Below are 15,215 nucleotides of genomic sequence, written 5' to 3'. Positions count from 1 at the left end.
CCCTATGCTTAGTGGTGCTCAATATGACTTCAATATTATCTTACTTTTTGTTATACAATTAAGGCAACTAAAACATATTATAAGCAAACAATCAATAAGTATAGCATACAATTTTATTTCTTACCATTTAGAACCTAAATGATATCTTAAGTATATTAAGAGAACTACGCACGCATTCAATCCCTTACATACAAAAGCTTAACCATTACTTGTTAACATTACTATCTGATCAACTCCATTACATTTCATATCTACAATGACAATTCATTTCATCTTTATGAAATGTTGTGATAAAGCTTGAACTTCCTGTAGGGAAATGTATTATTTTATGAAAGCAATCACATCTTTAGCTATAGACCTCAAAATTAGGTGATTCAAAACCATTTTGAAGATAACTTGAACCTATATGATTTGGACACTAGAATCACACCAAAAGATTGTCAAAAAGACTTGAAAAGTCCAATCAAAGTTGGCACCATGGAATCCTACTAGATTTATTTCAGATTTTCAACATAACTTTAATTTTTGCTTTTAACCATTTGGATCTTCTCCACAATTCTCAAACTCATGGATTGCATGACTAGTAGGTATCATTCCAAACACAAGTATAAGTACTTATTTGGCCCTCGCGTGCTCTTGCATAAGTTGCAACATGATAAGCCATAAAAGTAACATATTTTTAATCCCATTCTTAATGCGTTTTTGGATGATTAATTATATAAATTAGTGAATTTGATGCTCCTAATCCTTTAAATTCATGTCTTTATACTTAGAAGAGCATTTGAGAGCAAAAAGAGCGAAAAACGAGCCAAAATCGGACAAATAGAGCTGTTTCTAGGATCCACACGGCCTGGGCATTTCCAAACGGGCTGGCCACATGCCCGTGTGAGCCGCACGAGCTGGCCACAAGCCCATGTGCCAGCCCGTGTCGGTGTCGCACCTTGTTTCCCAAATACGCGAAAAAAACCTGATTTTTAGGCTTTCTGAGCATTCTAAAGTCTATAAATACCAATTAGAAGATGACCTAAGAGGGGCACTGAGAGAAGATCGAAGAAAGCACTCGAAGAACGCCATCAGAATCAACTCAGAAGCGGATCTCACTCAAGATCGAAGATCTCCATTTAATTTCTTTCGAAGTTTTATTGAGTTTCTTTATGTCTTGTGGTTATTCTGACTTTGAGATGTTTTCATTCAAGATTATGAACTAAGTTCTCTAGATACCTAGGGAAGATGAAACCAATGATGAATCTTATTATTTGATTTTTGGTTTACGTGATAAATACTTGATTCTTGTTCTCAATTATGTATGCTTATTTCTTGTTTTAATTAATATTTCTAAGATATTAATTCAAGTTCAATGTGCTTATTTCAGTGGAGCAAAAGTCCCTGTTTAAGAGTAGATCTAGGATAATTGAATGGAGTTACATGTAATCCTAGAAATAAGATAACATAAATCTACCGGATTAGAGTCAAATCTAATAGGGGAATCCATAGATCGAGTTAATGCGACAATAAGAGTTTTAATTAAAAAGAGATTTCAATTAATCAACCTAGAGTCAATTGTTCTTACTCTCGAAAAAGATATTAACATAATTTAGGGATTTCTACCGATCAAGACACAAGTGAATAAATTGTTTAATTCAAATTCATAATAATAGGTGAAGTCTAGGTGGATTCTTTCCTATGTATTGTCTATCTCATTGGTTATCTTCGATTATTTTTCTATTTCATTCTCTGTTGCGTTCTTACTTAGATTAGTTTAGTAGTTTTAGATTAAAAACAACCGCTCCAATTTGTCGGCTAAATAATAGAAAAATGGTAATTACTAGTACTTTTAGTCCTCGTGGATACAATATTCCCTACTCACCATAACTATACTATTATTCGATAGATGCGCTTGCCTTAGTTGTATTTATAATTAGTTTAGTGACCATCACAACAACTATGTCAGATTTTGCAAAAGAAGTTTCAAAAAATTAAAGAAGGCCGAACCATACCCCTATCAACCCTATCAGTGACACCTGTGAGTATCAACTAGCTAACAACAACTAAGGCCTGGTCAAATGAGCATTTGTGCTCATGGTAATCAACAAACGTCACTAAGAAATTTCGAGGCTCTTGCTTTGACTCAAAAGAATCTTCACGAAGAAGTTGTCATGGTTAGCATGGATGTGCCACATGCTCTTAAGAGATAATCAATTAATTTGTAAATTAATATTTACAACAAATCAATTAATTTGACAAGTTTAAAAACAATCATCGCAATGTAAAATGAAAAATAAATGATAATGCAATTTTAATAGTTATATATATATATTACAAGATTTTAACTTATGTTATTTTTGGGAAGGTTGACCAATAAATCACAGCTAGGGGTTCATATTTCTATAATTTTTCTCATAAATCTTTGTGGTGAGTGTAAGGTGTCCTTGACTTTACTAAAGTTTTGCATCTAGTTGAAGATCTCCTAGTGTAGTCATATTGGCATCGACTATTTCAAAGTTATATCGAGTTGGGTAAAGAAAATTTTTTTTTAATATCTATTTTCTCCATTCACAAGATTCAAAATCAAGACTTTATTTAAAAGTATCAAACTCCTTATCATTCAATCAAATTGAATTAATTTGTGTATGAAAGTTAAGCTAACAAGGATGTGTCTTTGATTATGTCAATGGGTACCTTATGTCACAAGAGCTTCATGCCATGGCCATATACATGTGCCTTTCATCATATATGAGATTCATCAAGATCATCATTCCTTTTTTAGGATTTGTAGTAGGTTCAACAAAATGTTTTTCCTTTAGTTTGCCTTTCTTTGGGGAGCTTCATATCATTGTTTTGAATAGATAAGAAGATTCCCCAATTGCTTTGACTTCGTAAAAAAATAGGTATAAAGGAATTAGAGCAAGGAGATTATATGTCATTTAGACATTGAATCTAGTACACTTCCCATGACAAAATCAGTGAACTAATAATTAATTTCAGATGTTCATGTTTCTTACACAAGTTGGTTGAAAAAGTTGGCTTAATTACATTGGTAGAAGTGTAACAACTCTATGTATAACTTTAACAAATGATAAAGCTACTGATCCCAAATTAACCTAATATATTAATCAAAGTGGATAAGCATTCATCTACCAGCTGTCTCAATGAAAGTGATCATACAATTCTGGAAATTTGCACTGGATTTTTTTCTTCTATTCCTACAAAGGAGGGCCTGTCACCACAAATTTAAGGGAAGAATAGGAGTAAGCACCCCACACTCTTATCATGTATACAATTCTCCAAACACAAAATATATAAGAGGTGAAAAGTTTTACTAGGATATAAAATTAACAAAAAAAAAAAGGATTATTAGCAAATAATTAAGAAAACCCTTCACATGCTTCTAGCCAACATTTCCTGGAATCTCCTATAAGACTCTTGCTTTTCCAACCTGAACTTTTCATGGCAATTAGCTATAAACATTTCTGCTAGCTTATCAATCTCATTGATATCTGTCTCAACAGTAGAATTACCATTACCCTTCTTTTCTTCTAGCCATTGAAGGTAACCTGAAAGCTCAGACTCCACAGTGTCCTCATCACATTGCTGATCAGTTGAAACCGCTGAATTCCAGGTCGAATGAGTTGCTTCTAGAACTGGAGCTGGAACTGGTGTTACATGAGAAGAGCACCAATTATAGTGTAGCCTGAATGAACCAAAGAAGAGTTTCTTGTGCTTGTACTTCTTTCTTGTGGTCTTTGAGTTGGAAATCAAATATTGAATAGGCTTGCTTTGTTTACAAATTAGAATGAAAGTAGATTTTGCTTTGGAAAATGCTCGAATTAGACGATAAAACTGAGCATAGACAAGGGTGTGAATTAGAGCTTTGATTTTCATGAAGCCTAAGGTTGAAGATGGTGATTTCAATGAAAAGGCTTGAAGGGGGTGCAAGGTTTTTAGGTAAGAAGGACCAACCACCATTTTTATTGTATAAGGGGAATCCAGAACCATGTTCTCAAATGGAGTTTATAAAGGGTGTTGATTAGGAATTTACCACTCAACTTTTGAGTTATTTAAAACATTGCCATCGACTTTGCAGATTTAGGAATACTCTTTGCCTACTTTTTCCTTTTTTCTATGGATTTTAGAATTTGATAAGACATTGTTTGGTTCCAGCAACCATATGTGATTGATAAGTGATCCTATATTACTCTTTCTTGAATACCCTTAGCCTGTATTACGGTACTATAAAATTATGTTGTGTTTATTTGCTGCTTAACATCAATCAGCTCAGTAATTTCTTTATCAATTTGCTTCATAAGCACATATGGCTTAGAATCTTAGGCCATGGCCGGTAAATTTTTGGATTTTGGTAGCAAGCAAATTTCAAGGCTTTTCCCCCTCAAGACCCGCTTACATAGTTTGAAATTGTCACTTTTTTTCACTGTTTAAAAAGTGTAACTGGGGCCATTCAGGCATTAACCCAAGACTAGTAAAGTAACTTGGGACGAGGTCTATCATCTATCGTAGGTTTTAGCATCTAAAAATCTTTAAAAACAGTGTACAAGAAACTCAACATCGGCTATGTTTAAGGCTTATTATCAGCCAAAATTACCAGTCCAAGGAATAACATAATCTACATATTGGGTTATTTGTTTGCACTCAAACCTTGAAAGTATCATACTTACATGCACCTTATCCACTTTACAATTTGAGATTAGTCATGTTCACCAACTTGCGAGCACTTATTTAACTATATTAGACAGTCTTGCTCTTATTATTGTAGATATAGGAAGTGAATTACGTATAATATATTGGAGAGTTGTTGTAGACTTTTGGGGAAAAACTAGATTGACTATATACAGTTGAAGATGATGGGGGTTTTGGCTTTGCTAATAATTGAGAAATAAAATCTAAACTTAATAAAATCCAAACTTGTCACTGTCCTCCAAAATCTTGAAAAGGAAAAGAAGAGCAATAGTGAGAGTTTTGGTAGACTTAGAGGGTGGGTTTAGATGGCTAATTGGGTGCAATACTGTACGTTTAGCTTACTTTTTGTCTCACGTTATAGTATTATTACAATATTTAATCTCACCGTCACCACTATTAATTTATACTAATCGCATGTAAATGTACTGCCCATCCAAACCTATCCTTATTATGGTAAAAACAACTTGATTGACCCATTATAGTAAATGAAGGTTAAATATAATGATTCTGAAAATAGATGTGATGGGGCTTGAATTCTACCATAAAAAAAAAAGTTCAAAGATTTTTTAGAATGTGATATAGATATTTTAGTGTTGGTTCGAATTAAATTAAATTAAATTAAAGTTAATTTATCTGAATAATAAGATTATCAAACGTGATGAATTGTAATATATTAATTGTAAGCGTGCATGACTTGAATTCCATGTCAAAATAATATTTAAGATTTGTTAAATTTGAGTTTTCGTCTCGAATTAAATAAAATCTTAATAAAATAATATATTAGGACTAAAAATATACTTTTTAATGGCATTATTGATTATATATAAATGAATGAATAAATAGAATGAATTTTTATTTATTTATTTTGGTAAAGTAATATTTATTAATTAATAAAAATTATAGGAAAAGTTATTTTCCTCAATCTTTTTACTATGATCCATAAATGCCTTATAAATGAAAATTATTAGCTGAAGTAAACCATTAATATTTACAAAGAACCTCAAAAGTTAGTATCTACACATAGATTAATGTACATATAATAATTAAAGAAAAAAAGACATTTCAAGCAATGATCACTGTAATAGGCCAATTTAGCCCGGGCTCATAAAAAAATAATAAACCCAAAATAATAAAACAAAGTCCAAAATTATATCATTTGGCCCGATCGGGATGGCCCATTATTTGAAAAGGTTGAAGGTCTATCTACAAGCTTGATGCATATGGAAACATAATCTTCAAGGATATGCAATCTTAGATATGATATGCAATCTTAGAAGATATGATTTTGTAATCTTAGAGATTTAATTTGTAGATACCTTTTAGCTATTGATGTAATTAATCTGTACCGTTAGATTTGGGGAGGCTCAACTATAAATAGATGCCTCTCCCTTCATTGTAAAGGCTGGAAGTGGGGAGTAATAATAATTCTTAAGAGTATTTACTCAAATTTCTCTCTTTCTTGCGTTCTTATTTTGTTGATTTGTGTATAATTTATTTATTGATTTGTATATTGTTGATTTCAAATCTCTTTTTCCTTTATTATTCATTTTCAAATTCATTATTTTCAAATTTGTTTACATTTTATTTGGCCTTATATTTTTTTATTTTATACTCTTTGTTTTAAATTCATTGGTCTTTGATTATTAATGCTATTTAATCCTCTATTTGTTATTTTAGTTTTTTTATTAAATTAATTATTTTAATATTATTAATACTATTATGTGGCATCATTAATCTTGTATTATTATTATTATTATTATTTTTATATTCATGCATGTATCGTTTTTATGTAATATATATTGTTTTATATATAATATCGTATGCTTATATATATTTTATACATATGTTTTTATTTTTATTTTACTTCCTAACTTTTATGTACATATATATACTTTTATATTTAGTTTCAATTTTTTTACTTTTGTATATATGTACATGTATGTATTTATATATTTTCTAATGAATATTTATATATATATATATATATATATATATATATATATGCACATGCCTATGTTTTTATTTGCTTAAATACAAACTTATATTTTCAACACATATGTTATAATATATATGTATATTTATATATTTTCTTTATTTTCATAAATGCATTATATATATATATTGTTATAAATTCTATAGTCCAAAATTTTATATGTAAACCCATGTATATGTCTTTTATTCTTTATAATTTCATGTATATATTTTGTACCTTTTTTTCTCTTTATATTTTTTGTTTATTTCCTTCATTTCCTTATTGATTTATGTTTTCATTTATATTTTGTTCATTTGATACTTTACATGTTGTTTTTTTATGTACATTAATTTCGTTTATTTCTATGCCATTGTTGTATATTTATTATTGTATTTTACACTTAATGTAGCATTACATAATTTTACTCGATTTTAAAATTTTCAAAATTGAGATAACACTCGTATTTAGGATTTTCAAGGAAATTGAGCTCTAACGTATTGGGTTCCAATTTTCTTCGTTAAATCTAACAATCGAGAATTGCTCATTAATCAAAAAATAAAATGAAAAGCTTGTTGTCGGGAATTTAATATGTTGTATCCTAACGTATTGGATGTGACGTATTGATTTCTCGAGACAAAGATTTAAAAAAAATAATAATAACAAAGGAAATATTTCAAGTTTAGGATTTTGAGAAATTGTGCCCTAACGTATTGGGCCGCGATTTCTTTATAAATCTTAAACAAATGAATCTTCTTTTAAATTTTATTACACGAGTATTTTGGACTAATTCATTTTTGAGGAATTAGAATGTCATGCCCTAACGCATTGGGTGTGACATTTTCTTTCTTCGAAATGATATGAGTTTTAATAAATAACGCTTTTTAAGTTTTTATTAAGGATCATATTTTTAAATTTTCGACATTAAGACACTAATTAATTAACTAGGTACAAATTTGGGCGTTACAAGGGTGCTAATCCTTCCTCGTACGTAACCGACTCCCGGATCCATTTTTCTAAAACTCGTAGACCAAAGCTATTTTTTAGGTGATCCAATCACACCTCAATAAAAGATTGGTGGCGACTTCAATTTTCATCGACAACTAATATTTGTTTTTTTAAAATAAAAGTTGGTTTCTACAATCACCTTTGGAAAACTACTTTCTACAGTATGAAAAGGATGCACCTAATGCCGTATGTGCATGCAAAAATGAAGAATGAGTTTCTATATCTGTTCAAGTATAATAAAAACAAGCTTATTGCTTGGAAAAGAAATTGCCTCATTCAAGCTAATAGACTTACAGTGTTCTAATCTACCAAAACGGTCATTCCTTCCTATTTTATGCAATGTCGATTGCTTCTTATAAATATTTTGACAAAGTTTGATAAAATAAATAGAAATTTCCTTTGAGGAGGGATGAAAGATGCAAGGAAAATCCTTCTTTGACCAACAATGGATGATGATCAATCAGAGGTAGACTATGATGATCTTGTAACCTAGTTGACCAACAATGTGAAAACTAAAGCTTTTGAGCTTGAGCTTATATATGCAACATTCCAAGCCATAGCAACAAGGAATTCGTTACTAAGAAGCTGGTTGTGTTCCTTCAAAAGGTTGTTTCTCCTGCTCATGCTGAGCTTGGCGAGATGATATTGAATGAAATTATTAAGCACGTAGAGACCAAGAATACAAGGCTGGCATCGCCTTTCTCCTCCCTCACATTCTAGATTCTTATGAAGCAAAGGTCAGAGAGAGTTGACCTAGAAGAAGCCTATGCTACCTAAATTGAAGTATTCTTTCAAGTGGCAGGAAAACAGGTAGTAGATTTATTTTGAGGAGATAATTCCAAATGAAGATACTGAGAGTATTGGTTGCTAGCTAGGTGAAATTTTTTTCCTTGAAGAAGTTCTTGTTTGATGTGGATGAAGTTTTTTTTTTTGGAGAAATTTTTTGACGACGATACTAATAAGATTTCGATATGTATTTGGTGGTGAAATGTCGCCAATATATTATTTGACGATTCCTCATTGTTAATGCTTTTGTTACTTTGCATTAATGGATTAAGGGTAAGGAGAAATGTTGAGTTGATTATATTATTAAAGTTTTTGTTAGTGCTATTTATAACTGTCGGTTGCAGCTTAAAGAAAAAATTGGTATAACTTGACTTACTTGATTGACATATTTTAATTAAATTGTTTTGGTTCCGTTGGGTAGCAACTCATTTGTGGAGACTTTATGTGTGCAAGAAATAAGATATTTTAATATTATCAAAGTTCTCTTATATTTTCAAAGGATTTTGAGATCGAGAATATATTTGCCAACATGTTAATTATTAGAAAATCTTTTAGGTGACTATTTTAGTGAAATAAGTGAATGTGTTGATTATATTTCAACAAGTCTTTTTACCCTTATACATTGACAACTTAGGTTATTTGGACGGATTGAAGAGCACATTTATTGTTTAAATAGGAACTTTTTACTACTGCATATATTGTAAGTAAATAAAGTTGAACCAATCAATTTACACTATCTTTGAGAAGAAACGATTTAGATTTAAGTACAAAAGTGAGATTAACAGTTGATTAGTTCAATTAATTGGATGTGAAGAGAAACTATATTATGGTGTGGTTCTATCAAAGTTAAACATTGAAACAAGTCATTTCTTCTGACAGACAAAGATCATGTTTTCTTTAATTTCCTTTGAAGGTGCTGGGATTTTAACAATTCATCAGTTTAAATCCCTGTAATGTCGTGAGGAATCTAATCCACAAATAACAAAATGAGATGCCCATTGCCATGAGAAAGGCATCCTTTGGAACATTTCAACTAAGCTGTCACTTCAAACATAATCTTAGGCAAATAATCAAGATTTGTATCTCAAAAAACAACAGATTTGTAAAAGCTCCTCACAAAACATGATGAACAGCTAAACCCATATAAAAAACGGTCACAAGTTCGTTAAACCAAGATCTGTCAATGAATTGTAAAGCTATTACAAGATAAGATTTTGTATTTTTTTTTCCTCCTGACATTACCAGGGATGTTTCAAGAGAATCTATGGAACACAGTGAAATAAAGCAAAGGGTTTTGCTTGGTGACAGGTGAGGGGGAAAAAAAAACCAAACCAACTTTAATATGTTAGATAAAGATAAAATCAATGACATTGGAAGATTGCAATACATCATCTTTTCTTTATTTGATTCCCTCAGAATAACTTGTGCTAACCATAAAATGTCCCTTGTAATTCAACATTTCAACTTTCAGCTTTCCATCCCCTGCCCTACCTTGTCTTGGTCCTCTTCTGTTTTCAGTTTCAGTTTCAGTTTTCTGTTCTGTTTGGTTTTGGATCAACACTGCCTTCAAAAAAAGCATGAAAATTTGGGTAAAAGAAGGTCTATAGTACGGAATTCATTTTTGGTCCATCTACATTTTTGCTAATTTTGTGTATCTGTCTTCTTTCCACCTCATGTGCCTTAAAATCATTGCATTTAACTCGACTTTATTTCATACGTATAGGTTAACTACAAGGGTCCGGGTTATCTTATAATTAGTTGACTGAATATGCCATATCCCTCACTTAAAAATGCTACTCCACCTAGTAAAATTAACAGTTTTTTTCCCATTTGTCACAAAATCTAGGACCAAACTGCACTTCACACTATGGTACAAGGACATATAATTAAAGTTGGGAAAATTTGCTACCAACATGCCAAAATCTAGGCAGAAGCAATAGAACATCAAAGGAAAGAAGAGAAAATTGCAGAAATAGATTGAAAAAAGAAAGAAAAAAACAGTAGAGCTAATCTCCAGCATTGACAGATTTTAAAATCATTCATCCTTTGTTTTCACTTTTGGTTGGTACATTTTAAAATCAGTGGGGGCTTCAAACAACAGCAAGTCTTTGCCAGTTCCCAAAGATGCACTCAACTTTCAGCTTCTGCAACCTGCAGTGATTGTCACCTCTTCCTCACTTTATCAGTCTTCTGACACTTGCACTTTCACTAGTGCCATGGATTTCTGGTAACTGTTTTTATTTCAAACGAGGTCGATTTCTATGAATAAGAAAACTAGTTATAAATATTAAAATTCTAATAATTTGAGTTTAAGTTTTGGGCTTGAATGAGAGATTTTAGTGCCCTTTTCTTAGTTTCAACAATGGTACTTTAAACCACAAGTATTTCATCCGGATTTAAATTTTGAAAACGACATTGTTAAGAAGCATAGTCACAAATCTGAACATGAACAATAAAATAGAGAAGACACAAAAAAAATACTTTTTCCTGTACTATGACCCAATGGGGCCGGGAATATCATGCCGATATCTTTTACTTTTCTCTGTTCTTTTCTTTATGCAAAGTTTTATTCTAACCTCTAAGATTAAAAACATGAAACTTCTTTATGCAAAGTTATTATGATTTCACTAAGCTGAATAACATACATTAAATTTAACAAAGCTTTATATGTATATAGATGTATATACAAACCTTACTTCTACTCAGAACTCCATTTAATTCTCGATAATTCCATATGCTTGATTTTCATCATATATAATTACGAAATATTATAATTTACTCACTTTCGAGTGACATGATTAGATGGCAAACGATGAATATAAGTCTAAAATAGATGTTAGTTGAATCTAGATTTAGTTAAATTGATTCATACATACAATATCAAGAAGTTTATCTTTGAAATATATATTTTTTATTTCCGGACTAAAACATCTTTTGTAACAAATATATGCACATGCAAATGCATATATATATATATATATATATATATATATATATACACATATATAATCTAAGGGGTACAAAAATTCTGGCCCCCAAAAAGAAAGGGTCCAAAATTATTATATATAATAGATTGCTTCCATGCCATTTTTACAGGTGCAGAAAAGTTAATTATTTCTTTAACCTTCATCAATATACTTTGAAATTGTGTTTGAAATTTAAACAAAAGGGAAATCGATCGGATTCTTGTGGGAAAATACCCAGAAAGATGACACTTCTTTTAATAAAATATTTAAAAGTAACATCTTATTAATTTGGAAATGCTTATTCCATTTTCAAACTAACTCTTGTGTTCGGTGAGTGAAAACAAATCACTCTTTCAATACCTATGAGAATAAACACCAATAAAAATTTAACCGGTTACACCAATGATAGTTCCAACCAAACTCCCTAGCGTGTAAAGGGCTAATGGTGCTTCAGGGTTGCAAAGTGCTAACGATAATCATTCAAAATACAATACGTGAAACATAAACGATATTTTCAGATGTGAAATGTAACCTATACAATATATATCTCATAATTATGCAGTACTATTATCTATATTTTATGACATGTCATTTATACCTGACTAGTTTTACACCGATTTACAATGGCTATAAACAATTGTAATGATGATTCGCTTTTTTCTTTATTCATACAAAATTATGATCACATAATAAGCTATTAGCATCGCTAAAATAAAGTTAATCATACCTTTAACTTACCATTTAACATGTTTATGATCACTATAAAGCCATGCTTGTTTACTATCTCTTCAATCAAACAACAATAACACCATTATATAAATTCACTTTACATATATATAGATTCTATATTCAAGATAGTTCAGAAGGTCTTTAGTTCATCATTTAATAATTCTTTTCACATCCTTATTCATCAATCACATAATTTTGAACATAATAATTTTTAGCTCTTTTGAACAACTATTAAGCTCTTTAAACAACACTCTCTTCTTCATGTAGATATCACATCTTACCAATCAATTTATTCCATACTCAAGTTAATTCATTCCATACTAAAGTTAGGGTTAATGTAAGTAATCAAACTTTTTCAAAAATAAAAAAAATTAAATCCCTTTAATTTTTTTTCACCCAATTGAACTTTTGAATTAAAAAATTGTCCCTTTGACTAAGATGGACCTAATGGCATCAGCAAAAATAAAAATTCAAAAATAAATATTTTAAAATAAGTACACAAAGAATTTGGACAAGTTTTGTACAAATTCATTTGAATTTGGACATAAGTTTGTCCAAATACATTCTGAAATTATAAAAACATAAAATTTATTATAAATTAATTTTAAAATAATATTTTATAAAATTTATAAAAATAGTTTATTATTTTTATTTTAAATATGAAAACGAGCATCAACAACTTATATCATAAAATCAAGATTAACAAATTTTTTGTTATATTTTTCAATTTGAACAAGTTTATATTAGTCAAATAATTTGATCAAAATGAGGAAATTATTTTTTAAAATTTTTATGGTTTTTAATAAATTATTTCTATAAATTTTATAAAAAAATTATAATTTTTAATCAATATCTAATTTATTTTATAATTTTAATAATTTTTTCAAATTTTATAAAAAAATTATGTTTCTCTTATAATTATAGAATGAATCTAGACAAATGGGTGTCTTAACCAAATGAACCTTCTAAACAATAATTTGTCTAAATTTATTGTGTACTTATTTTAAAAAACTTTTTATTTTTTGTAGATGTGATAATGTTAAGTCAACAATCGATACTAACATGTCATTTGTTAACGGTCACATCAACAAATTGATGTTTACATGACATATGTTAACGGCCACGTTAATGTTGTCATTAATGCTAGCAGTCAATGTTAATCAAAAGGTCTATTTAGCTAATTGAGTTAGTTCAGGGTTTAACTATTACCTCACATTTTAGCCACATTAATAATCAATAATAAACACACTAGAAATCATGGAGCACTAACCTTGATTAAGCTTCCAAAATACCAATTCCCATCTTTCAAGCTATCAATCTACCACTTTAGTCTTTCCTTTACTAGCTCCTTCTCCAAGAGTTTCCTTAGCTTAAAAATATACACATATACAACATTAAGACCTTAATTACTATAAGATAATACAATGACAAATTCCAAAATTTCAATTCAAAGTTTATGAATGTATAAATGGCACAACTTCTTACCTTTCTCCATCCAAAACCCAGCCTTGACGACAATCAAGTCTTCAAATTAACCTCTCTTGACATGGTTAATAAGGCTACTTAAACTTAGCATCATCCTTTTAATCAAAATAACACTGAAATTCATAAGAATGAAGAGATGGACTTAGTTTGGCTAGGTTCTCCCTCTTTTCCTCTATTTCCTCTAAATATTTCCTTCGTGGTTTCTCATCAGATTCCACTAACATAAACCAAGTACAAGATTCATTCAAGCTTAAATTTAGTGGAGATTAACGGTCTAGATGGAGTTCCTCCACTAATGGCTTACCCATGGTCTTATTATAACTTTAGTCCTTGGAAAAATCTTAATATTAGTCCTCCTCATTCCATTTTAATGACAATTCTCTATATCTCACATTCATACCTTATGCTTTAAACTTTTTACAAGTTAATCTATATCCCGATTCAATATTTCATGTTTAAATTCGATTAACGATATTTATCAGTGTCTAATTTAATCTGGCAATATAATATGAATAATGAAATGCATGTTCTCGGGAGTTTAATTAATTATATCCTAAAATTGTGAAAATCATAAATGTCAAAAATTTTGAGGCATTACATTGCAATTGTGTTCTTTACCAAGAACAACAAAAGTGAAAGTAAAAACATCAAGTACTTATCCTTGGAACTGCTCATTGAAACACATATACAAAACTAATGATTGTTGATCCTCTAAAAAAAAGACATACTTCAGGATTACGTGGTTGAAATGAAATTATCCCTAGAACTGTCACTAATGTCTTATTTAGTTTTTCTTTTCTTTTCAATTTGGTTTAAATCACTCGATCCAACCTAAAAGTCCATGAAAAGAACCCAAAAATCCATTTGAAACTTAGAATTTAGGTAAAAATATGACCTCAAAAAAATAGGGAGAATTAGGGGTGAGCATTCGATCGAATCGAATCGAATCGAATCAAAAATTTTCGAGTTAATCGAGTTTTCGAATCTCATTTTATCATCCTAACTTTATTTGAAGTTTTCTCGAATCGAGTCGAGTGAGATGGAATTCGAATCGAATCGAATCGAATCGAATATATTTGTTCGAGTTAAATTTTAAAAAATAATTTTGGGTCCTTGTAACCATTGTCACCCATCGTAATAAAATTTGTCCACCTTAATCAAAATTTTATTAACTTTAATCACTTCATAATTTATTTATTAATTTTTATATATTGTTTAGCTTTTTGCTTGCTTAGTTGTTTCAATTATCTTGATTCTTGCCACTATGTATTTTAGAATTAAAAATATATTAAATGCAAAAATATGATTTTTAATAAAAGTTATTTTAAAAATAAAATGTGAAATTGATACCAATATAAAATTTTAACACGAATATTTTATGGCATAATTAATAATTCAATTTTAATATAAATATTCAATATGACTAAATAATTTAATAATATAAATAATATAAAATGTGAAATTTAATTTAATAATATAAATAGTAGAAATAAATAAAATTATTACTATTTATGTTTAGTGATTTTTTGGATAATTTTGATTTTTATTTGAGAGTAAAGGGTGAGAAGTAAAAGTTT

At 29.5% G+C, this 15,215-nt stretch overlaps 1 protein-coding gene and 1 long non-coding RNA gene across 3 annotated transcripts; both read right to left on the bottom strand.

Moving 5' to 3' along the window:
- Positions 1-3,050: 3,050 nt before the first annotated feature.
- Positions 3,051-4,056, bottom strand: LOC105787344 (uncharacterized). Its single transcript, XM_012613705.2, has one exon. The coding sequence runs from the start codon at positions 3,994-3,996 to the stop codon at positions 3,379-3,381; it is 618 nt and encodes a 205-aa protein (XP_012469159.1). The 5' UTR covers positions 3,997-4,056; the 3' UTR covers positions 3,051-3,378.
- A 5,642-nt stretch (positions 4,057-9,698) lies between these two features.
- LOC105787343 (uncharacterized) lies at positions 9,699-13,805 on the bottom strand. 2 transcript variants are annotated; one of them, XR_001131558.2, is made up of 3 exons: positions 13,639-13,805; positions 13,424-13,522; positions 9,699-10,689 (listed from the first exon to the last, which is right to left on the bottom strand). It is a non-coding gene; the product is annotated as an uncharacterized LOC105787343 (long non-coding RNA). The 2 variants fall into 2 exon arrangements; XR_008194337.1 differs by having other exon boundaries at positions 9,699-10,022.
- Between the last annotated feature and the right edge of the window lie 1,410 nt (positions 13,806-15,215).

The sequence above is a fragment of the Gossypium raimondii genome, chromosome 1 (assembly GCF_025698545.1).
Source record: "Gossypium raimondii isolate GPD5lz chromosome 1, ASM2569854v1, whole genome shotgun sequence".
NCBI lineage: Eukaryota > Viridiplantae > Streptophyta > Magnoliopsida > Malvales > Malvaceae > Gossypium > Gossypium raimondii.
Note: the sequence above shows the minus strand (reverse complement) of the source record. Positions and strands in the feature narration are given on the sequence as shown.